This window comes from Capra hircus, chromosome 4 (genome assembly GCF_001704415.2).
Source record: "Capra hircus breed San Clemente chromosome 4, ASM170441v1, whole genome shotgun sequence".
NCBI classification, from domain to species: domain Eukaryota; kingdom Metazoa; phylum Chordata; class Mammalia; order Artiodactyla; family Bovidae; genus Capra; species Capra hircus.
The window spans coordinates 94,189,303-94,214,327 of record NC_030811.1 but is presented as its reverse complement, the minus strand read 5'-3'; the positions used below and the strand labels follow the sequence as shown (position 1 = coordinate 94,214,327).

General features: G+C 34.0%; 1 protein-coding gene across 1 annotated transcript in view; it reads right to left on the bottom strand.

Annotated features, from left to right (window-relative positions):
- Positions 1–25,025, bottom strand: part of SNX13 (sorting nexin 13) — a 147,878-nt gene that overhangs the window by 14,155 nt on the left and 108,698 nt on the right. The window contains exons 16-20 of the mRNA XM_018047351.1: positions 19,123–19,160; positions 14,737–14,806; positions 10,768–10,907; positions 6,105–6,212; positions 4,183–4,293 (exon numbers count right to left, since the gene is read on the bottom strand). Of these exons, the coding sequence (XP_017902840.1) occupies positions 4,183–4,293; positions 6,105–6,212; positions 10,768–10,907; positions 14,737–14,806; positions 19,123–19,160 (467 nt within the window). The remainder of the gene's footprint in view (positions 1–4,182; positions 4,294–6,104; positions 6,213–10,767; positions 10,908–14,736; positions 14,807–19,122; positions 19,161–25,025) is intronic.

The window sequence follows — 25,025 nt, the reverse complement described above, 5'->3', positions numbered from 1 at the left end:
AGCAGGGACAACAGTCTTACAGATATGTTTGCTGGAAAATACAACCTCTAGAAGGGACATTGTCACAATACAACAAATTCACAGTAGAACCAAAGGTGAGGAATGAGGAAGAGAGGCTTGAAAACCGCTGCCACTGAAGAGATACAGAGATTAAAAAGGGTAAAAAGAAGAAGTTAACCATCATGTGTGCACGTGCACTTGTGTGTAAAATTATATATACATATATATATTTGGGTGTAAAATTATAATATATATGTATGTGTGTTAATCCTAATTCTATACACAATAGTAATTTTTAGTTAACCAGAACAGTATGTTCAAATCAGTCAGGACATTACTTCTATACTGACACTATTGCCAGTGTTTTAGAACACAAGAATTCTTAAGAGATAAACATGAGAATACCACACTTAAAATGTACAACTTTAGGAAAAATGGCCACCATTCAACTAAGTTTTAATGTTTACAGATAAGGCAGAATTTCAGAAGCATAAAAGGCATGAATTTCATTTGAATCTATTAACTTACATTAAAAATTGTTTGAACACCATCAGAAGTACTTTAGAATTTTATATATCTTACACTTCACAGTGGAAACATGGGTTCAGCTAATACAATCTGAGGCTGGTTAAATGAATACAACCTCAATTGCTGTCCAGGCTTAAGGCTGCTGCTGCTGCTAAGTCGCTTCAGTCATGTCCGACTCTGTGCAACCCCATAGAGGGCAGCCCACCAGGCTCCCCCGTCCCTGGGATTCTCCAGGCAAGAACACTGGAGTGGGCTGCCATGTCCTTCTCCAATGCATGACAGTGAAAACTGAAAGTGAAGTCGCTCAGTCGTGTCCGACTCTTAGCGACCCCATGGACTGCAGCCCACCAGGCTCCTCCGTCCATGGGATTTTCCAGGCAAGAGTACTGGAGTGGGCTGCCACTGCCTTCTCCGGCTTGAGGCTATGCTATGCTAATTCGCTTCAGTCATGTCTGACTCTTTGTGACCTCATGGACAGTAGCCCACCAGGCTTCTCTGTCCATGGAATTTTCCAGGCAAGAATACTGGAGTGGGGTGCCACGCCCTCCTTCAAGGGGATCTCGCCCCACCAGGGATCGAATCCACATTTCTTATGCCTGCTGCACTGGCAGGCATGTTCCTTACCGCCAGTGCCTCCTGGGAAGCCCAGGCATGAGGCCAACTACCACTAATACTCTTTCAAAATAAGAGAACTTAAATCTATACCATGAGTTACATAATAATTAAAAATAGCTGTCTGAGCACCAATCCTAGACCTTCAGGATCCATTTTCCTTTTTGTTCCTATTTTTTCACCATCCAATTTCTGAGGGTAAAGCTTAAACATCTGTATTGGTGGTGGAAAGTGGAGGGAGTAAAGGAGCATGGAAAAACCTCTACACATGATTATGTCTCCCAACCATGAAAAAAGTAGAATTTTAGAAGCATAAAATCAGTCTATCACAATCTAACATTTCCAGCAGCAAGATATGTCTTAAAATAAATGTTTAGAGCAAAAAAAAAAAAGACAATTACACATTACCAAGCAGACGAGTAAATTATTGATTGCCGGCAAAAGTGTACACTTTGCTTGACTTAACTAGATGTTAGCTATTCATTCAATTGTCACCTCAGTTATTTGTATCAGTTAAAAATGCAAACAAGGGAATTTGAATTTAAATTTAGGTCCCTACTTACAGCTTAAAAATGCCATTACACTCTGATAAAAAAAAAACAACTGGAAAGATACCGTGTGCATAGAGGAAGACCACTTGTCCTTCTAGGAACTGGCCCATAAATTTTGCAAAGCTAGGCAAATTGTGTGACCAAGATAATGTGTTATAAAGTACTATTTCTCAAGCTCTGATTCAGTTCAGTTGCTCAGTCGTATCTGACTCTTTGAGACCCCATAAACCACAGCACACCAGGCCTCCCTGTCCACCCAAACCCATGTCCATTGAGTCGGTGATGCCATCCAACCATCTCATCCTCTGTTGTCCCTTTCTCCTCCTGCCCTCAATCTTTCCCAGCATCAGGGTCTTTTCCAATGAGTCAGCTCTTCACATCAGATGGCCAAAGCATTGGAGTTTCAACTTCAACATCAGTCTTTCCAAAGAACACCCAGGACTGATCTCCTTTAGGATGGACTGGTTGGATCTCCTTGCAGCCCAAGGGACTCTCAAGAGTCTTCTCCAACACAATCAGCCACTGATAAAATGTTTGTAGATTATTATCTCTAATAGCTATTTAATTTCCAGTGAAATACAATAAAGGAAAATATTAAACTACAATTTATCCAAAAAGGAAAACTGAAAACTCCTCTTGATATTCATGAAAATTATCCCAACAATCTGAAAGATGTCAAGATGAACTTAGTAATTATTAATATGATTTATGAAAATGTATGTTACTATGGATTCCCAGAAGTGACTCAAAAGGATTTTTAGACTCTAGTAGTGATTTTTTTAAAAAGCGACATGGAACTATTTGGAGATAAACACATACATACATACATACACACATATGCACACGCTACTGCAGGGCAGTAAAAAAGAGACTGCCTACATTTAATATAATACTCAAACCAGTCAATCCTGGAGGAAATCAACCCTGAATATCACTGGAAGGACTGATGCTGAAGCGGAAGCTCCAATACTTTGGCCACCTGATGTGAAGAGCTAACTCACTGGAAAAGACCCTGATGCTGGGAAACACTGAGGGCAGGAGGAAAAAGGGGCTATGGAGGATGAAATGGTTGGATGGTATCACTGAGAGTTTGAGCAAACTCCAGGAGATAGTGAAGGACAGGGAAGCTTGGCATGCTGCAGTCCATGGCGTCACAGAGTTGGACAAAACTTAGCGACTAAACAATATAATGCTTCTTTTATCTCAAAAGGCTATTATCAATTTATAATTTATCTCAAATAGATGCAATCTTAAGAGATAAACTAAGGTAAACATAAAAAAGATGGAATATTAACATGCATCTCTATTAACAATAAAGCTATTTTAGAGTTGGAATTAAAACTCAATCACTTCAATCATGAAATACAAAGATAAGGTCACCATATTTTCCCCCCATCATTATAAAATACATAGCCTAGAATTTATTATTAAAATAAAACATTCCATTTAGAAATATTAGCATTCACTTGGATGTTAAACCATGGAATCCTTGAGAGATCATTTGAAGTTCTTACAGTTGTTAATTCTTAGTTGTACCAATTCCTTAATCTTTTTTAAACAAGTTATTCTTTTTATAGGGGATGAGAGGTGGGGAAGTCTTTTAATTTTCATTTTGAAATAACTTCAGACTTTTAAAAAGTTGCAAAAATAATACACAGAATTCCTACTTATAGTTTCCCCAACTAATGCTACAGCTCCTGTTACTATTGTTACTAACTTCTAAGAGCCAACACTGATTCAGACAGGCACTGTCATACATAGATTATTTCATTTGACTCACACATGCTCTAAATTGAGGATTAACACCTTCAATCTTGAGGAAACTTAAGGCCCAGAGGTCAAGTAACATTTTGCAGGCCACAACTAATAAATGGCAGAACAGGAATTTGAACCAAACATTGCCTGATTCCACTGTTTGCCTTCTCACCCAGTGAACTCTCTCACCCAACCTGAGCAGTAAATCATTTATTGTCTTAACCTAGCATCTTATTTCCAGAACAGGCCTGTGTCCCTAAAAATTTAAATAATAACTATTTTACTCAAAAGGCATAAATACTTTCAGGACAGAGTCTTCTTAACATTTTTACTATCCTTACTCCAATTAAAAGAAATTTCCTCCCAATAAGAAGGATTAACAGCTCCTTCTTAAACTAATGAAAGCCTGTGGCTTGTCTTAGGCCAACTTTCCTTAAAGCATCATTTCAGAAACAAAGCTTTTATTTTATTTTTTCTCTCCCCTTTCCAGCTACTACTAGATTTTAATCTACATGTAAAAACAGGAGTTTATTAGATATGCCTATATATAGTAGGCTTGATAAAGCATCAGTTCAGTCACTCAGACGTGTCTGACTCTTTGATAAAGCACAGAAGATACCAAAGAACATTTAATAAAATTTCTAGTTTTAAAACATACACATAAATTATCTTCTTTTACTGAAAACAAAGTAAGAAAACAGACCTACGCAGAAAGCCAATGCAATGGTCTGCTTACCTTGCGAGCAAAATCCCCTTTCCCTTTACTATAGGCTTTGTTCTCAAGGAAATCATACACATAGTGAGCCAAGGCTGGAGACGCTTTCATCATTTCAGGAGTTAGCAGTAACTAACAGGAAAAATAAGAGGCATCTTATATTGATAGGGTACTGGAAATTAACTGCTACTTACAATGTCATCTGCTAGAAAGGTAAGAATGTATAGTAAAAAATGCTGTCATTATTTTTTAAAATATTAACACATTTATCTATTACCTATCTATTTACTTTAGCCTCACCACGTAGCATGTGGGCTCTTAGTTTCCCCTGCAGTGGAAGTGTGAAGTCCTAACCACCGGATTGCCAGGGAATTCCCCAAAATGTTATTTACTATTCCATTTTCAGGTTTTACAGCTTATAACTAAGAAGAGCTATAGCAGTAAACTGCTGTTATTCACATTCTAATTTTAAAGTTACCGTTAATGGAATGTACATAAAACAATTAAAATGAAAACTTTTAAGTATTACAAAGAGGACCCAAAACAAACTGTTGCTTTTACAACATGATATAGTCTAACATTCTAGCTTAATTCCTTCAATGAAACATGTTTAGACATATTGAGATCATTAGGTAAGATGCAGACAGTACAGCCACAACTAAAACATACATTTATGGCACCAGATTTTGAAAAAGGTGCTTATTTTCTAAATTTTATAAATAATTGATACAGATTTTAATGCAATTAAAGTTAATACATTCTAAAAAATCAAAATGTTTAACAAGTCATATAAATAATATCATTTAGCCTTAAGGCAGGAGACAAAGGTGAATAACAGCAGATTTATGTTTTTTCTAGCCTTTCAGTAAACTGTAGTGCTATGAAATAGTTGTAAGCAAACTCAATTAAACTTATAAACGTTTAAGAGAGAGAAAACTTCCCCCAAAATATCAAGTATAGTATTGGCTAAATTTCACTAAATATTAGGACATGGTCAGTAAATGTTTTATGTACAGTTTATATAATAATTATTTTACGTTCTGTGGTCCACAGTCTGCTGCAACTACTCAACTCCAATGTAGTAGTGTAAAGGCAGTCATGCTGTTGCTGCTGCTAAGTCGCTTCAGTCGTGTCCGACTCTGTGCGACCCCGTGGACTGCAGCCCACCAGGCTCCTCCGTCCATGGGATTTTCCAGGCAAGAGTACTGGAGTGGGGTGCCACTGCCTTCTCCAAAAAGCAGTCATAGACAGCAGTAAACGAAACGAGTGGCTGTGTTCTAATAATATAATAAACTCTAATAAACAGGTGGCAGGCTTTATATGGTCTGTAGGCTGGAATTTGCTGACTCCTAAAGAGTGAAGTGGGGAGCTAATATTAACAGATGAGACATCTTTATAAATCATTCATTAGTATAAAAAACCATAAAGTGATATTATTAAAATCTGGTATTTGGGTACTACTTTCTAAAATAAAGTTATTTCTGACAGTCCTTATGCAGGAAATAACTTATGAGACACATTTTATTATTTCAGAAGTGAAATCTTCCGGGTGTGTGTATGTATCTGTGTGTGTGTGTAGGTGTGGGTGTGGGTATGGGTATGCATTCATCCAAACCTAAAGGTAAGATTTCTAGCACTGAGTGTGTGTGTACAGGTGTGGGTATGTAGCTGTGGGGGGGGGTGTGGGGGGTGGGGTGGGTGTGGCTATGTTTTCATTCAAACCTGAAGGTAAAATTTCTAGCACTGAGTGTCCAGAAAACTTCTAAATTAATAAACAGAGAAATAATGTTTATAAATTACTGATCAGATTGCAAGTCACATCTCAGCACCTCAAAAGTCGCTGCTATCTCACTATTACAGTAAAAACATTCTCTACCAAAGAAATCAGCTGTATTTGTGTGCTCTATTAAAATGAAACCTACGAGTAATAAACCTGAACTTACCTGCAAATATGCATTTAGATCCTTCTTTCTTTTTTCTAAAAAATCTCTATCCATATTATTAAAAGTCTTTTTACCAGGAAGCTTTAATATGCTTGAGAGATTTTCAAACTACAAAACAAAATACATTCAATAATCTTAGATTATTTTTACAAAAAGAGAAAAGTATTTTCCAAGTGACAATTTCTCTATGTATCAGAAGTATCTTAAACAGATTTTGCAATATATTTTCTTATTAAGCCCAAATCAGAAAATATAAAATACTGTGCAAATATATCCAAACCACAGTTCTAATGTTATTACAAAGAAGTTATTTTCTAAGAATGACAAACATGGATAACTGATGAACCACATGTTTTTTCATTTTAATAATCTCTCTGATTTTAAGATCATTCAAAATTTTCATAACAAAAGGTTTTAAAAAACATTTTGTTTAAAAACCTTTTGACAAGAATAAAGTATTAGCAAATAAACTATTAATAATCAAAGTTACGAGTTTCTAGTTTCTTGAAAAAACTCAAGGAAATATTTTTATATTGACGATTTCAAATCAGTTAATTACTGTAAAAGCTAACTATTAAAAGTAGAAGAGGCAAACTTCAAAATACAGATTACAGCTATAGCTCTGTCTATATAATGACATATAGTATAACACTGATACTTTTCCCCTGTATGAAACTACATGAAAAATAAATTCATAATAACTAAGAAAATAAAAGAGCTATATAGCATATACCTTATATTTGTAAAGCCACTAACAAAAACAAGTATACATATCTGAAGTTTAGCATCTATAGACTTCACCTTCAGAAGTCCAGATAGTTAGCAATCCACCATGCCTTGTTAAAGCACAGATTTTAACCATACTAGCTGCTAACAAAGTCGAAGAACAATGTCATTCAGCAAGTTATTGTGCTTGGCCGACAATATCTAGTATCTAAAACTTCAATGAGGAACTTCATTGCTTTTCCTGTGCGACACATGTCTAGGAAGCAACAAGCTGTCTAAAACCATTCTTTGATTAAATAACAACAGACAACAATGAGTCTGCAAAGAAAACTCATTCTTGGTGCAGAGATTAAAGAAAAGAGGAAATGAAAAGGTGTAGGATAATTTTCATCCCAAAACTGGAAGATTCTGATAAATTATTAAATGGAACGGCAAATCAGATGGTTGCTTGGAGCTATAATGTGACAAGTTCATCACATGTTATGCATGAAAGTTAAAAGTAGTTCTTTTACTCTAGCCAAGGAAAAAAAAAGTGGGGGCAGTAATTTTCAGGGAAAATGTTATGCTGTAGTCACAAATTCGGTGGTTCACAAAAGTGTTAAGAATGGGTTTTTATTGAATATGAATGTATAATATCCTGGTTTTAATTTTTTTAAACTACATTTTATAGAAGTAAATTTACATTTTTCAAGGTGTTCTAAAAGATATTTAGTTTCCTGGAATATGACTTTTCAATGGTATCTTAAACTACTGACTGAATTTTACAGAATGCGTGGTTTATTTAGGCATTACCAATATATTTTATTCTCTCATAATTCACATGTTGAAACCTTAACCTCCAGTACTTCAGAAGTGGCTGTATTTGGAGACAAGGCCTTCAGAGAGGGAATAAAATCAAAACAAAGCCCTTATAAGAGGGAGTCAAAGAGCCATCAGGAATGGGAGCATACAATGAAAAAGTCATGTGAGGCCATATTCAGCACCATCTGAAAGCCAAGGAGAGCTGACTCAAGAGAAATCAAACTTGCCAACAACTTGATCTTGGACTTCTAGCTTCCAAAACTATAAGAAAACAGATTTCTGTTGTTTAAGCTGGGTATTTTGTTATGGCAGTTCTAGTAAACTAACATATCAAGGGAATATAGCAGTACTCCTCAAAACAACAATCTCCAAAATTTTGAAACATTAAACCTTATTAATAAAAATTTAAATGTAACAGTTATTTTCTTAAAGTCTAAATTATCAAGCTGGTTTTAAAATTATCTGTCTGTACCAGAAGCATTTTTTCTCAAATATTGTTATTTTAAAAGGAAGAAAAATGGAAAAATTTAATACTCTATATTAATTCATTATTAGTTTGATATTTAAAAGATTATTTACAAGTACAAAGTAGTCCATTCCCTGCAAAGTAACAGGATTTCCTCTGCCAAAAAGTCACAAAAATATTTTTAAATGAATAATAAAAAAAAAGAAACCTACCTAAAGAACTAATATAAATTAAAATATATTTCAATGTTCACAAAGAACTCAAATACTATACATAAATCACAGATATTCCAAACCCAAAGATTTTATCTTTCCACACTGAATATGTCAGGTCTAGAAAATTTGAAAAACATTTAGAATTTTTTATTAGAAGGATTCAAAGTTCATTTATATCCAAACACATAAAATACATTTTACTCAGTTATCTTAATGCATACTTAATATTTTTAAATCATTGGTATTTTATTTATAAACATAAGCTGCATATTTAGGAATAAGGCATCCAATAAAACTGAAAGGCACAGAGTTATCCACGGAACGCAAGCTCTTAGAGGCAAGGACTCGGTCTGTCCTGTTCATGGTCATAAGCTGAATAATGAACTGGTAGAGGTGGGATCATTTCTAAAATAATTTGGACATTCAACATTTTAATTATTTTCTTTTTTTTTCCCTTAAATTTAAAAAGGAAGAAAACATTTTATCCTGAACACCCCCACCTCCCTCTCCATCCCATTCCTCAATTATTTTCTTTTAATCCTATAAATCTTTATCCATAAAGTATCAAATTAAGACTATAAAATTATAAAACATTAAAGAAAACAAATAATAGTTCTAATGTTTAGAATGGGAAAAAAATTTATGTCACAAAGTTAAAGAAATAAAATGAAATCTGTTCTAAAATAATTTAATACTTAGAGAGCTCTATGGAGTTAGAATTTATTTGCATCCACTGGTTGTACTGTTGCCATCAGTGAACTAAAAGTTCACTGCATTTTCTTATACAATTTGTTTTAAAAATATAAATAAGGCAGAACTAAAAGGCAAACTGTGAGTCTTATTTACAAGTGCTTAGTACTTTCCTTAAACCTAAAATTTCACTTAACAAGCTTAGGTTTTAATTTCTTAAGCTCCAAAAGCAATCCATATGCTTTAGTAATCACATACTACTGTAACTTTAACACATCCACTTCATTTGTCTGCACTGAGCACTTTAAAACTGAATTGTGCTTTATCAGTTAGTTGCATTTAATTTTGGTGCTGTACTGAAAAGTAAATTTTCTACATGAATTGTTCTATCAATACAGATTTTTTAAAGTATGTTCTTTATCTATATTTGTCAATCTATAAACACAGTATTTACAGTCAGCCTAGAATCTTTAAGCATGATTATTCCTTTGAACAGCAGGAAAAAATTACAACTATTCACACAAAGAAAATTTCATATTATACCAAATTCCCATAAATTTGCGAGTAACTAAAACTACTCTCAGTAATTCACATTACTTTACAATTTGTCTTGTTAGGTTAAAGTGTGAGGATGAAAAGGAAGAGATATATGAACTATGTGATTTAAAAAAAAAATCAAACAGGAATTTTGGGTGCAGAAATTCTTTCACCTTTGCAAACAAATCAAGCTAAACATGGAGATCTATTTAACAAGAACAATAGAAGAGATATGCCCAGAGTTATTAATTTCCTTATGAATATAATTAAAAACAGTCCTTTTAATATGGGCTTGTGAAGTCAATAATAACCTGGTTTCTAAACACTTTAAAGCTTTATTAGTAGGTTATCTCACTCTATTTACAAAATATTTTAATGAGATAATTATGGTGCCAACCACACATTTTTACATCCTAAGTGAAAGATATATTTTCTGATTATTTATGTAGTAAAATGTCATTTCAAAGCTTTAGTTCACCCAATCAAATGTCATCATTATTATTATTTTATTGGCTTACCAATAATTATATATTTTAAAACACTGCATGAAAGATTATCATGACTTAAAATAAATTTCAGATTACCTATTCCAATTTATCCACTGATAATTTATTTTGTTCTAAGTTAAAAAGAAGAAAAAATGTTTAACAAAAGATAAAACAGAGAAAAATAAAAATATTTACATTTGTTATGTTTAAGAGTCCTCATACTTCTATGAAACAAGAGAGCTGTATTTGGTAAGAATTAAAATCATTATTTAGTTAATTTTAAATATAATTTAGGTTTCGGTTCTTCAAACAACTTAATGGAGGATTTACCTGTTAGTAGTTGGGAAAGGATGCTATTTAAAATAACCACAGCTTTAAATTATATTACCAAACAGAAAATCACAAAATGTCTTACAATGATCTCTATCTATATGTTAAATAAACCCAAATACCTAAGCAAAGGACAAGATATACACACTCTCTTAAAATCAGACATACACATTTATTCTAATTTTCCAAGGTATATCATTGGTACTTTGTCACTAGTCCATAAGGATTAGGACTGTTTAAAATTTATTCGTTAAATGGACAAACCATTCTAACATTCACTGTTGATTATAAAAAATTGTTACCTTATTTTCTTAGCTTTGGTCATACCTTAGCATTACTCACAACCATTTAGAATCAAACATGGAATCACGGAACAATATACAGTATACAAACTTTAAAAATCTCACTACCTGTTCGGTGATCCTCATGTGGAAGTCGTGGAAGTCACTGTAACGACGGTAGGTTTTCCACATCTCCTCACTGTTCACATTGCGCCGGTGTACAGTGATGGCATACAATGCATATGTCTTTCCGTGATCATTACAAACGCCTGCCACAGCATATGGGTCATAGTGAGCATATACTAGTCATTTAAGACAAAATGAAGAGGAACAAAAGACACAAAAAGGAGGAAGACGAAGAGCGAAAACAAAAAGGACAACATGAAATGGAGAATTTGAAATGACAGATAAGACAAAAGGATGTCACCAGGATAAAACAGGCTCCTGTCATCTGTACTCACAGCCATAAGATGTTATATGTGTTGGTTCCATTACAAAATGACCTACAAGGCTATCATGATACTACCAACTACACAGTGATGTCCACTTTGGATTCTCTTTCCAAACAGCTTTTAACAGAAACAAAACAATAGCTTCTGTGTTAGCCTTCACTGTTCAGCTGTAACTCAATTAATATTGATAGCTCTGAAACTGAACTGCAAGCAAAAGCTACAGGGTAAGATCTATCTGGACTTCCCAGGTGGCTCTGTGGTAAAGAATCTGCCTGCCAATGAAGGAGATGCAGGTTTGATCTCTGGATTGGGAAGATCCCCTGGAGGAGGAAATGGCAACCCATTCCAGTATTCTTGCCTGGAGAATCCCAGGGACAGATGAGCCTGGTGGGCTATAGCCAATGACAAGACTGAGTGACTAAAACAACCACAAACAACAAGATCTATCTGATCTTTTGGCAAATCTTTCTCATTCAAAATATACAGCAATTTACAAGTGTAATTTATTCTGAAGACTTTTCTAAGAAGTCATTTTTTTCTGTTGAATTGACACAAACCATCCAAGTCAGGCAGTCTTGAAAATCAAAACCTATTCCTATTTTGTACAGATCTTAAGTAAAGAGATGTGCTTTGAATAATTCTTTCTCATTTTCCATTTTCCCACCTGAAAGCCATGTTGTATTCTACTCAAGATCACCTTTTCAGGTCTCTAACACTTTACTAAGTCTCCACTCATCTGTACCTGATCTGCTTTTTAATTCATTCACTCACCTTAATTTCAATAACTATTTTTTGATTTCTATAATTGGATGTAGTTCTTTTTTACAGTGTGGTATCCTTGCCTTATTTTATCTCTACAATTATTTTTATCATATTCCATGTGCCACAACTACTTGAGGATGGCTGAATCTTATTTCACCCACATGTGATGTAAGACAGCCTTTCAATTTCATATGAGTGATACCATTCCCAACCATGACCTTGACATTCTTTGTTCTTTCTTCTGACAGTAGGCTAAGTTCTTCTAGTTCCTCTTTCATATCAAGTCACCCTCTGTGAATCTGGGCTTTATGCAAAGGCCTGTGGTTCCAGGCTTTCCTCTGCCTTAGCCCATTTGTGCCTCTTTTAAATTTGATGACATAGAAATGCTATCAAAAGCAAAAGAGCAGTCTTTACACTCCTATAAACTCTTAGGCTTCAACTCCTCTTCATCTCCCTATATTTGCTTTTCCTCATAGTCTATTCCACCTGTAGATTTCCCCTTTTAGGTATTTTTATTCTACTGTTTTCAGTTTTTCTATGTGTAAGAAGCAAAATTTTGCATAGCAGTTTAGACAATCATGTTGATCAGAAGTATAAATTGCTCTTGTCAGAAAAACAAGTGGCCAAGTTTTGGAGCTGACTAAATATTTTGTATTTTGTACATACTTAGGCAAAGAAACGTCTGAGCACCTTCTTAGTAAATTAATCACAAAACAGCTACAAATCTATACTGGCAAATGCAGTTCTACAGAAATCTCTCCCAGGTTTTCATGAACGTTTTTCTAAGATTTGCACTTTGTATTCAGAATTGTCCTTCATTTCCTTTCCATCTAATATCAGTGTTCCTGATTTGACAAAACATAAGACGGGACTGATGTTGAAGCTGAAACTCCAATACTTCGGCCACCTGATGTGAAGAGCTAACTCATTTGAAAAGACTCTGATGCTGGGAAAGACTGAGGGCAGGAGAAGAAGGGGACGACAGAGGATGAGATGGTTGGATGGCATCACTGTCTCAATGGATATGGGTTTGGGTGGACTCTGGGAGTTGGTGATGGACAGGGAGGCCTGGCATGCTGCGATTCACGGGGTTGCAGAGTCGGACATGACTGAGCGACTGAACTGAACTGAACTGAAGACTGGGGATAGACCCAGGTCATCTTGCTGTCAGAGACTTTATTATTCACTGTTCACCTCTTTCAACTATCCTTCACTTGGAGACCTATGCAGAACAAACTGTACAACACTTTCATCACATTAAAAAACCACCATCACTCAACAGTGTCAGCATGCCAACAAGGCAATGGCTTTATATGCTGTGTTCAAGAAAGGTTTAGCAAAGGAAAACAGAAATCAGAGGCCACTTAGGCAGCACACCATAACCAATCAGGAGTTAATAAAAACAAAGAAACTAGTAAGAAACAGAAAAGGAAAGAAGAAAGGAATGTCAGAAAGCATTTTAAAAAATAATAATCTGATTTGATACAAATTTGATAGGCAGGAAGATCAGACTAGGATGGGTGCACAAAAGGAAGAATATGGGGCTATTATAAAACAAGCCCTAAGATACAAAGGTTATTTGATTTTAAAAGATAATGAGGCTACATACATTTTAAGATCATGGTGAGATGCTGCAGTGGAAATAAGAGGTTGTGTTTTCATTAGGACAATGTTACTACTCATAGCAGGTGCTGTGCAACCTCTTTGTTACTAGTCTATAACCAGATAAGGACTAGGACCGAAATATAAGTAAATCTCATCACTAAGCATTATATGTCTAACCCAGCCACTATTTTTTAAAACAAGATTCCTTAATGAAGGGCCAGTCCACTAGTCCAAGAATCATTCCATAAGTGTACTGCACTAGGTCTACTTCCTGTCATAAGCTTAAGGACATGGGATCCAGACTCAAAGAGACTCTGGAGCCCAACTGGTAAATGTTTATCAAACAAACACTAATATATAATGTAATACAATTAGTTTATTAGTTCTATGAGGCAAGTATTACTATTATCCCATTTCACAGATGAGGAATTAAGATACAGAGAAGTTAAGACTCATCCAAGTTCACCCAATTATTAAGTGGCAAAGCTGGGGTTTCAACCCAAGCAATTTGGATAAAAAGTTGTCCTCTTAACCACTCTAGTGTACTGCCTCTTTAGTGATTATACATAATTTTGTCTGACAGAAATAACAACTTATTAAAAATGCTTAGTATTATGCTTCCATATCCTTTAAGCAGCTGATAAACAGTTGTTGAATGAATGGACAAAACAGCTAGAATATCAGAATCCTCAGAAAAGAGAGATCCACATAAGAATCATGAGAAGCCAGATAAGAAAACCATCACTGACATTATCTAATAACTCAATAACAATGACGAAATTACTTTTTTCTTCAATTCACTAGCCATTTTGCACACATGCTAATTCAGTCACGAATCTCACCTCATCCAAGCATTTCTTGTTTTCATTTCTTGTTCTCCTATACAAAAGCTTCATTTACCCAGAAATCTACTGACTTCTGCATGTATGAAAACAAATACTAAACTAAAATCTGCCCCGAAACAATTTAATAAGAATTATGCAGACAATTATCAGCTAGAATCAAAGAAAAGATTGGTTTCAAAGTTTATCAGCAATGACAAAGTGCTCAGAATTTATCCTTTTTCAAATGATAACAGTAACAACCTTAAAGAAAGGAAATACACATATAATAATAAACATTATAGAATTTAATGAAAAATATGCTACAGAAAAAAAAGTAACATGAAAATATGGCTACAGAACAGAAAAATGATTTGTAAAAATAAATGTGGAAGATAAGGTAGGGGTAATGATACTCAATAGTTTTTAAGTAATAATTAAACCACAAAGTCTCTTACCAGTGTCTGAAATGTAAGCGTGAAGTTGTACTGAGTCATCAGAAGATACATTTGAAAGGTCATCTAAAGACTGATGAAGGAAAAAAATTAGAAAACAAAAATTTTTAATTCTATAGGAAAGAAAGTGTTAAAGATTTCTATATCATATACATTACTCATTTTTGCTCTATGTCCTTATCTGTACCTCCCTCTCACAAACAATAATTCTCTTTGTTTATACTAATAGGAGAAAGAGAAGATAAGATTAAACTGTAAAACAAAGTAATTTAATAATCAACTTAATAAATACATCAGATTATTTCTTCCTTCATTACCTGTCCACATACTATAATTTGCTTCTTCTCAATTATATTCAATATATGGCAAGAAAAAATGTGGATAAAAATAAGTAGACATGTTCTTTATTATCATTTTTTACTTTACAATATTGTATTGGTTTTGCCATACACAGACATGAATCCGCCATGGGTATACATGTGTTCCCTATCCTGAACCCCCCTCCCACCTCCCTCCTCAAGTAGACATGTTCTTAAATCAACATTTCACTTTTTTAATGTTGAAATATATTAGAGCCAACTTTGTATTAACACTTTTGTTAACTTAGAAATAATTTTAGTTAGACTCCTTATCATAATTGTACCTACATCAAAGGGTATGTGAGGACTAAATGAAGACATGTAAAACATTTAGAAGACTGCCTAACAAAAAAATGTTAGCTAATATTATGATTGTTTACTAAATGAAGTGAATCTACAGTTAAGCTTTAGTTATTAAAAAAAATTCCATAAATAAAAATTATTACTGATTGATTCAGAATAAATTTTATAACTATAGACTTTGGCTCAAAACTTTTTTGCTCCATGTCTACACACCCACACTTACACAGAAGAGAACATAAGCATATAATGAAGGCAAGACTGTATGGAAAAGAGTTAACACAACAGACCTTAAGTTGCTCTCCCTAGAAAGGACGGCCTGGGACAATATCTTGGAAGTTAGATTTAGAAAAAGTTCTCATCATTCCTAACTGCTAAAGTGGCTTACTCTACCTAAACTATCTGTTTAGACAATGTGGTTTATACCAAATACCCGCTTTCCTTCTGGGAGTCAGTTTAGTATATGCTAGACAAGTGGTGCCTTGTGTGATCTGCCTCCAATAAAAACCCTGGGCACTTCAGTCTCAGATGAGCTTTCCTGGCAGCATTTCACACATGCTGTCATATTCACTGCCAGCGCAATTAAGTCTGTGCTATGTGACTTCCATGGGAGATTTGTGGAAACTGGAGCTGGGTTTTCTCTGGACTTTGCTCCATCCACCTTTCCCTTTGCTGATTCTGCTTTATATCCTTCTACTATAATAAGTTTTAGCTGCGAGTATAGCTATGCTGGGGTCTGTGAGTCCTCTTAGTAAATCAGTGAACACAGGAGTGGTCTTAGGGACCTATAACACACAGACAGTATATGATTCAGACATATTTTACACTTGAAAAACCATGGGATCTGAATGAACTTTGGATTCCTAATGTAGTATTACCAGTTATTAATGAGTCATCTAAATGACCTTAATACAGTCATGCATATGACATAAAGCCATTTAAAATTAAGCAATTGCATCCTAAGAAGAAAGCCAAAATTCTATCTACTAAAGACTGATCATCAGAAGAAACAATATTTGGTAACTCCATACAGATGATCCACAAGTAGAGTGGGAAAACCATTCAATTAAATTAGACCTAGTCCAGACTTTGCCACTGATAACCTTAATAGACTTTAGTCATATCAGTAAAGCTTTCTTGCATTTCAGTTTTCCCAATGGTAATGGTGTAATATCTGTCCTAAAACTCTATCAGGATATAATGTGAATGAAAATACTTTGAAAAGAATTAAAATGCATTTAATTTTTTAACTGATCTACAACAAAACATTTTGACAAATAGCAGAACCTTTGTTTTAGAATTATTTTTACATGAAAGATAGAACCCCAAAGAAAATGGAATATTCTACAAAATTTAAAATTGTTATATACTGTAATCTTCTAACTATAAGCTAGTACAGGGAATATAAAACAATCACCTTTTTCAAAAAAGCATTATTATTACTGGTAACTTTCCTTTGTAGGTAAACATATAAAAAGTTATATGCTGTTTTCTTATTATTTTAACCATGTTAGCATCTTATACTAAGCAAGCCAGAAACTGTTGAAAAACACTGTATATAAATGCCTTTTCTAGCACACATAAAATATGCAATTAATATTTACATTAAGTATGATGAAAAAAATTCAATGAAATGTCTCTTAACAGTTATAATGCATGTGTAAATATCAACTAGACTATATAAAGTTACAACTGATGACATTATAACCATGGAACTACGCTGTGATTCATAAGTACTGATTAATCAAAGAAAACTGTGATTTCAAAACAAGTGCATTAATGTTGTCCTGAAATAAAACACAGCTTGCAAAGTGACTATGGGTTAAGATTCTTGAACTTCTTGCCAAAAAAAGAAGTGTTTCCTGTAACATTATGCTAGGATAAAAACCAAAATTTGAAATTTACTACGATAATCAATTGAGCAAACAGAACTACAATGGCACTTCAAAAATGCTTATATCTATGTGCTAATCTCAATCAAAAAATGAGTAAACCACCACATTAAGTATTTTCTTTGTTTAGTTTGCTGAAATAAACTATAATGATCCAGTTTACAATTTTAATACAACTAATAAACATTATCTTCATTAAATATGGAAAAAACAATAGTCTTAAGAACAATTTTTGTAATCAAACTATTGTTAAAATGCAACTGTTTATTCAGATTTATCTATGTATTTAAAAAAAAGAATCCAAAAGACTCCAGCTACTTAAAAGCTTAGATTTAGCAGATTTGTGTGAAAAACAAAAACTGTAAGTCACTGATGTCAAGTGTCACCTTTTTCAATTCACAGACTGTTTTGCTTTATATCACTATATGATAAAAGGAATCTCATTTATTTGAAAAAGTATTTATTCCAGATAGGGAATGAAGAAAAAATTATTTTTTAATAGTGTTCAAACACTTGTACAAGAACTACAAACATGAATACTAAAAAATTTCAATGCAAGGAAAAGTTTCATCATATTTGGAAACTTTCTTCCTAATGGGCACTATATTGCTAACACTGTTCAGTCTCCAGAAGCTATTCCTTTTTGTCATAACTCTATGGAATATTAGAAGGAAATGGTAACGATAGCAGATAATTTAGGAAAATACTTAAAACGTTGCAAAATATCTGACATAACACTATGGCTGATTTGCTTTAGTGTTTTGTTAAAGGTTATACGTTGTAGCTTCACTTTCACTTTTCACTTTCATGCATTGGAGGAGGAAATGGCAAGCCACTCCAGTGTTCTTGACTGGAGAATCCCAGGGACAGAGGAGCCTAGTAGGCTGCCGTCTATGGGGTCGCACAGAGTCGGACACGACTGAAGAAACTTGGCAGCAGCAGCAGAATACGTTGTACAATAATGGAACACTTATACAATAAGGTCATTTTAGAAATAAATGTCATACTAAGGAACATAAGACAATGACCTCTCAACTACTTATCTATTGCAAAAAGTTCAAAAGAAAAAGTCACGTAGGTAGTAGAAGGAAAAACAAAGCAAACCATCTCTCCCCATCCTCAACAAATTCTGGACGGAAACTTGCACACAATACTAATATTTCTCCCTAGTAGCATTTTATGAAACAAGGTATTCAATGGCAAGCATGGATATATAAGAGAACTGAAATGTTCATTATTTCACATTTCACCTTGAATATATGAAATGCCAGTGAAGTTTATATGCTAAAAATGTGTCATTCTTAAACCTGTAATCACAGAATACAGTTGCTTAATTCTTGTAAAACCCTCTAAGCTTAAAAAATGTTTTTATTTTTATTTTTTCAATAACCTGAACTTGTTAGTATGGATCTTAAGAAATATCTTTAGGTTTTCAGGCATCCCAACCAGTTTTATATTTCTTTTCTAATTACAAGAAGAAAAAACTAATTCCAGTGTAAACATTTATGTGTCATAAATTTACTGCCAATCATAGCACTGATCAGAGTGAAATATTAAATACTGAGGTTGAAAATAACGAAATCATTATTATCACTTGCAACTAAATCAGGCAGGTGATTTAAACTTATTTTTTAAAAAGAAAATAAACTTCATTTCATTAAGTTCTAATCCACAGATCCCTTATATGTGAATTTAATATTTCTATAGAAGCACAACAGCTTCTTATAAAGGATGATTTGAGGGTTCTAACATATCATTTATTTACATATGTTAAGGCTGAGTTTTTCATATTATTTTCAGGCCACTTTAAGAATTAAAGTAGTCATAACAGTACTTACCAAATTTATGCTTCCTGTAGGAGACCCATTAAAAGATTCTGTGAGAAGGAAAATTCAACTTAGTATACAGTCAAAAACTCTTCGAACAGTGCTTTAGCTATCTAAGGTTCAAGCCCAAGAATGAAAGCCACAGAGGCCAAGCGAGAACAATGAAGAAAACCGTGGTGTGCTCCTCCCAAACACCTGCGTTCATGGTTTTCTAAGCCAGGTTGTTTCAGTGAAAACAGCTTTGTACCTAAGTTGTCTCCCCGACGCAAAAGGCATTTATGTACCCCAAAAAAAGCATTTTATATATTTTATTCTCATAGTATCATATTATTGTCTAATATAAATGTAAACATGAGGTAAACACTGAAGAATGACACTTGAAATTGTAATTTGAAATGAATGACATTTCACAACAGGAAATGTCAGAGGTATTTTGGTACTTCTGTCTCACTGGATTAATATTACAAATAAAATTATTCTTTAATATGAAAGATAAAAAGTTGTTTATTAAACCTATAAAGTCCACTTATTCACGGTTGATCTGCATCAAAAATGCTGAAGTTTACATTCTTAAATCAATATACAATTAGTAGAACAAAGACACATAAAATTCCATGAATAATGTCATTTAATTAAAAAGCAACTAGAAATTATTTTTTAAAATTAATGTTAGAGAGTAATTATTAAAAGCAATATCTTTTTCCTCAGAATTTTAGTATATATATATGATCAAATTAAGTTACCAATTAAGATATCACTCTGTTAAAAACACAAAGGAATATACGGCAAAGCAATATTCATAAACAGTTTAAAGTTACTATATGGCTTGTAGCATATCAGTTCAGTTCAGTTCAGCCACTCAGTTGTGTCCAACTCTTTGTGACCCCATGAATCGCAGCATGCCAGGCCTCCCTGTCCATCACCATCTCCCGGAGTTCACTCAGACTCACATCCATCAAGTCAGTGATGCCATCCAGCCATCTCATCCTCTGTTGTCCCCTTCTCCTCCTGCCCCCAATCCCTCCCAGCATCAGTCTTTTCAATGAGTTAACTCTTTGCATGAGGTGGCTAAAGTACTGGAGTTTCAGCTTCAGCATCATTCCTTCCAAAGAAATCCCAGGGTTGATCTCCTTCAGAATGGACTGGTTGGATCTCCTTGCAGTCCAAGGGACTCTCAAGAGTCTTCTCCAACACCACAGCTCAAAAGCATTAATTCTTTGGTGCTCAGCCTTCTTCACAGTCCAACTCTCACATCCATACATGACCACTGGAAAAACCAGAGCCTTGACTAGATGGACCTTTGTTGGCAAAGTAATGTCTCTGCTTTTGAATATGCTATCTAGGTTGGTCATAACTTTTCTTCCAAGGAGTAAGCGTCTTTTAATTTCATGGCTCCAGTCACCATCTGCAGTGATTTTGGAGCTCCCCAAAATAAAGTCTGACACTTGTTTCCACTGTTTCCCCATCTATTTCCCATGAAGTGATGGGACCAGATGCCATGATCTTCATCTTCTGAATGTTGAGCTTTAAGCCAACTTTTTCACTCTCCTCTTTCACTTTCATCAAGAGGCTCTTTAGTTCCTCTTCACTTTCTACCATAAGGATGGTGTCAACTGCATATCTGAGGTTATTGATATTTCTCCCGGCAATCTTGATTCCCGCTTGTGCTTCTTCCAGTCCAGTGTTTCTCATGATGTACTCTGCATATAAGTTAAATAAGCAGGGTGACAATATACAGCCTTGACGTACTCTTTTCTCTATTTGGAACCAGTCTGTTGTTCCATGTCCAGTTCTAAGTGTTGCTTCCTGACCTACATATAGGTTTCTCAAGAGGCAGGTCAGGTGGTCTGGTATTCCCAACTCTTTCAGAATTTTCCACAGTTTATTGTGATCCACACAGTCAAAAGCTTTGGCTCAGATATTATTTATAGTTTGGATCTCGAGATGCATCTTCAAAGGAAATTTCTATTACTATTGACAGAGGCAGCTGGCATTGCCTTCCAACTTCAATACCTCTAACTGTCCAAGAACATTTCTCAGTTCATCAAACCTCTGAACACAAAAATAGGAAATTCCACCTAGGATAATTAAAATGTATAAAAAAAATAGTTCTCTATCCTCCTTATTCAATTATATGCCTCTTACCTTCTTTGGTCTGCCCACCTCTTAAGTCTTCCCACCAAAGACATGTCAAATTAAAAGAAAAACTAGGAGCAAAACAGGGGCTTCCCTGATGGCTCAGTGGTAAAGAACCCACCTGGAAATGCAGGAGACATGGGTTTGATCCCTGGACTGGGAAGATTCCCTGGAGAAGGAAATGGCAACCCACTCCAGTATTCTTGTTTGGGAAATCCCATGGACAGAGGAGCCTAATGGGATATAGCCCATGTAGTTGCAAAAAAGTCAGAACTTACCAACTAAATAACAAGAACAACGGAGCAAAACAAGGCATGGTTTACTTTCTTGCTTAACAATAAGATTCAGAAAGTTAGACTGTCTAAAGCCAATGGAGATCTATATTTAATCAAGACTTTTACAATGCTTAAAGATATCAGAAAACAAAAGAAGCTATTGTTTGACATGATGAGGAAAAAGGTGATTGAAATTGAAATTTAAAAGGGAAAGCATAATTTAAACATTTATAAGTCTGTGAATTTGTTTTAATAAAGGAAAAAACATCTACCCTGAAAATAACTTAGAGCTAAACTAACTAAAGAAGGCAATCTCAGGACAAAGACAAGGAAGACGGAAGAGAGAGAGCATGGGTAAGCAAGCCATCCAGGTACCTACCCTCCTACAGAAGTTTAGTTAAATAAGAATGAAATTTACTTAAATAGGAATAAAATTTCTTCTGAAACAAATAAAAACTACCACAGGATACTATTATACATGGTAAGACTTTACCCACTAACTCTGTGTTCAATTAACCTACATAAAGAAAAAGCGGGGTGGGCGGCGTGGCAGCTACACATTGAACACTAGATTGGATCATTATTTCAAAATGCCTAAAAAGCAGCCAGAATTTCAGGACTTTAAAAAATACACAAAGTATCAGGAAGTTTAATTTTTAAAAGTCAGAAAATGAATTTATAACCAGAAAATATAAGGTCTATTTTAATTAAACAATCCTATACAAACAAGAAAATTATAAGCATTACTGCTTGAAAAACTTGTAGCAAATGCCTAAAACCTAAACACTGACAAATATACATAACACCCATTTTTAATAAAAATGTTTCAAATTATATCCATGATTCCATATACTTAACATGGTTTCAAAAAAGTATTAGGCAATTTCTCAGTTATAAAACATGTAACAGCTCGTTAATTAGGACATGGAATGTTAAAAAACAATGTACCAGAAAGACAAAAAGATGAATGTGTATATATTAATTCCAAACTACAATCAATGATTCCAATGTGAGGGACTACTTAACGACTGACATAAAAGAGTTCATTTGATTCAGATTAAAATCAGCTACAGGAAAAAAAAAAAAACCTCTTAATCTACTTTGTGTTTTAAATAAATATGACATTTTGGGAGGTTTGAGATCACATAAATAATTTGCTTCCATCAGTCACATGCAAGACAAATATAAATGGAAGCTAAAAGTCAGTTTAGAAGATTCTGGAAGAATTTTTACACTACAGGATCAAAAACTACTCCCATAGAATATATCGCTACTATGATCATTACATGATACATAGATGATTATAAATTAGCTGCTTATGATTTAATTCATCTTCTTTCCTTCTGGATCAGACAGCAAATCCATTTCACTACACTAAGCAAATTTCTAAAGTAGACAAAATTAAAATATACAATGAAAACATTTATAATAGTCCTTTAAGGAAGAAGAGTTTCTACTACAAATTTCATATCAGCTCTGTAAAAGATTTTTCAACAGAGATAGTAAATAGATAAAATATATAATGAACTCGAAGTACACTGAATTTTACTACTGAGCTCCCAGAGAAGTGCTCTTAAAAATAGAAAACTCCCTCCATTAAGCAATCAAAAACAGTTAACAGAATACTATTCCAGTTTTACAAATAACCAAGATACTAGAGCAACAATCAATATAAAAGCTACTGTAACGTACAAATTTTTATAACTATATTTCTTATATTATTTAAAAAGTAAAGTCTCACTAATATAGAATAAGGAGTGGGGAGGATGGGTAGAAAAGAGGGGAGGGTAGAGAGCTTCCAAAATAGAGGCATTTGCTAAAGCAGTGCTAACCACTTAATACACCTATTATATCTCCAACTTTAAGTGGTCCTGTCCATTAACTCCATTTATAAGTAAATGAGCAAAATTAAAGCACTCTCTTAAATACTTAGTAAAGTCTTTCCCGTTTACTTTGTATTTACATTGCTAATTTGCTAGAAAGTTTATCAAATCCTAGATACTCCGTTAGAGTTTAATAAGTACTTTTGCACTGAATCACTAGTAAAACTGGTCATCAGGCCTAAAGTCTGCGAACTGTCTAAGGGCTGCCTCTCGCACTGTTCTTAAACAGCCAATTATTTACTATGAAGAAAAACCGATATTTGTGTTTTAGTTTATATATCATTTTACATACAGAATTCCATTAAAATACGACAACTCTGAGGTAGGATATTACTACAAGAATATTAGTCTACATTTATAACTGAGAAAAATGAGACCTAAAGAAATTAAGTGTTTGGCCAACATCACATAGGTAATAAGCAGTAGAAAAGGAGTAAAATCAAAGTGTTATCACTCTTAATCTGTTTTCTTCACTATACAATGTGAACAGAAGAAAACTGAAAGGTTGGAATAAATGACTCTTGTAGCTTCTTCTGGCTTATCTTATACAGGATTTGGAACAGAGTACAATTAAAAACAGAAAAAAATGTTTTTACAATGTTTTATAGTTTATGGGACATTCAATCATCACTTGTTATCTCATTTAATCTTCTTATCATTAATCATGACAATTATTACTTACAAGCAAAAAAGAAACTACCATAAAAATATTGGGGTGACAATCCCTTTGAAAACATGCTTCAAGAATTTAAAGGAAAATTCTCTTTTCTCTCCCTCTGTTTTTCTTTTATTTTCCCTTTTTTCCTTCACTCTTTCTTTCTTCACTAAGTAAGTTAAATTCTTGTGCTCTCTTTGCTATATTCCTCAGTTGGCAATCTACTTAGGCTCAGTTTTCCAGATTGAGCATTAGTTAGCTCTGCTTTTAATTGATCAATAACACATTTGGTTTCCCTTGTTTACCAAGTCTATCTCCTGCACTCTTTTCTTTAGAATACTTTCATTACGACTGTATGTGTGGAAGTGAATGTACATGCCCCATTATTTCTGTAATTACCTTCCTGCCTGATCTCCTCCCACTAGAACACAAGCACTAGTCACCCCTAATAAGAAGTCAACACAAGCCACTCAGACCAACAACCTCTCCCTCCAACAGCCAAAACCAAACCAAAGAAGGAATACAACCCTAAAGCCTGGGAAAGTGGAACAAGTTAGAAAAAAAAAAAAAGAAAAGAAAAGACAGAGAAATACAGCACAAATGAAAGAACAAGACAGAAAGTCACAAGACCAAATAAACAAAAATGAAATAAGCAATCTACCTGAAAGAGAATTCAGAATAATGACAGTTAAGATACTCCAAAGTCTTTCAAATAGAATGGAAAAGATGCAAGAAGTAATTAACACAGCTAATACAATCACCAAGGACACAGAAGAAATAAAGAATAACCAAACAGGTATAAATAACACAACTACTGAAATTAAAAATACTCTAGAAGGAACCAATAGCAGAATAACTGAGGCAGAAGAATGGATAAGTAAGCTGAAAGAGAATGGTGAAAATAACTTCTGAAGAGCAGAATAAAGGAAAAAGAATGAAAAAAATTGAGGACAGCCTCAGAGACCT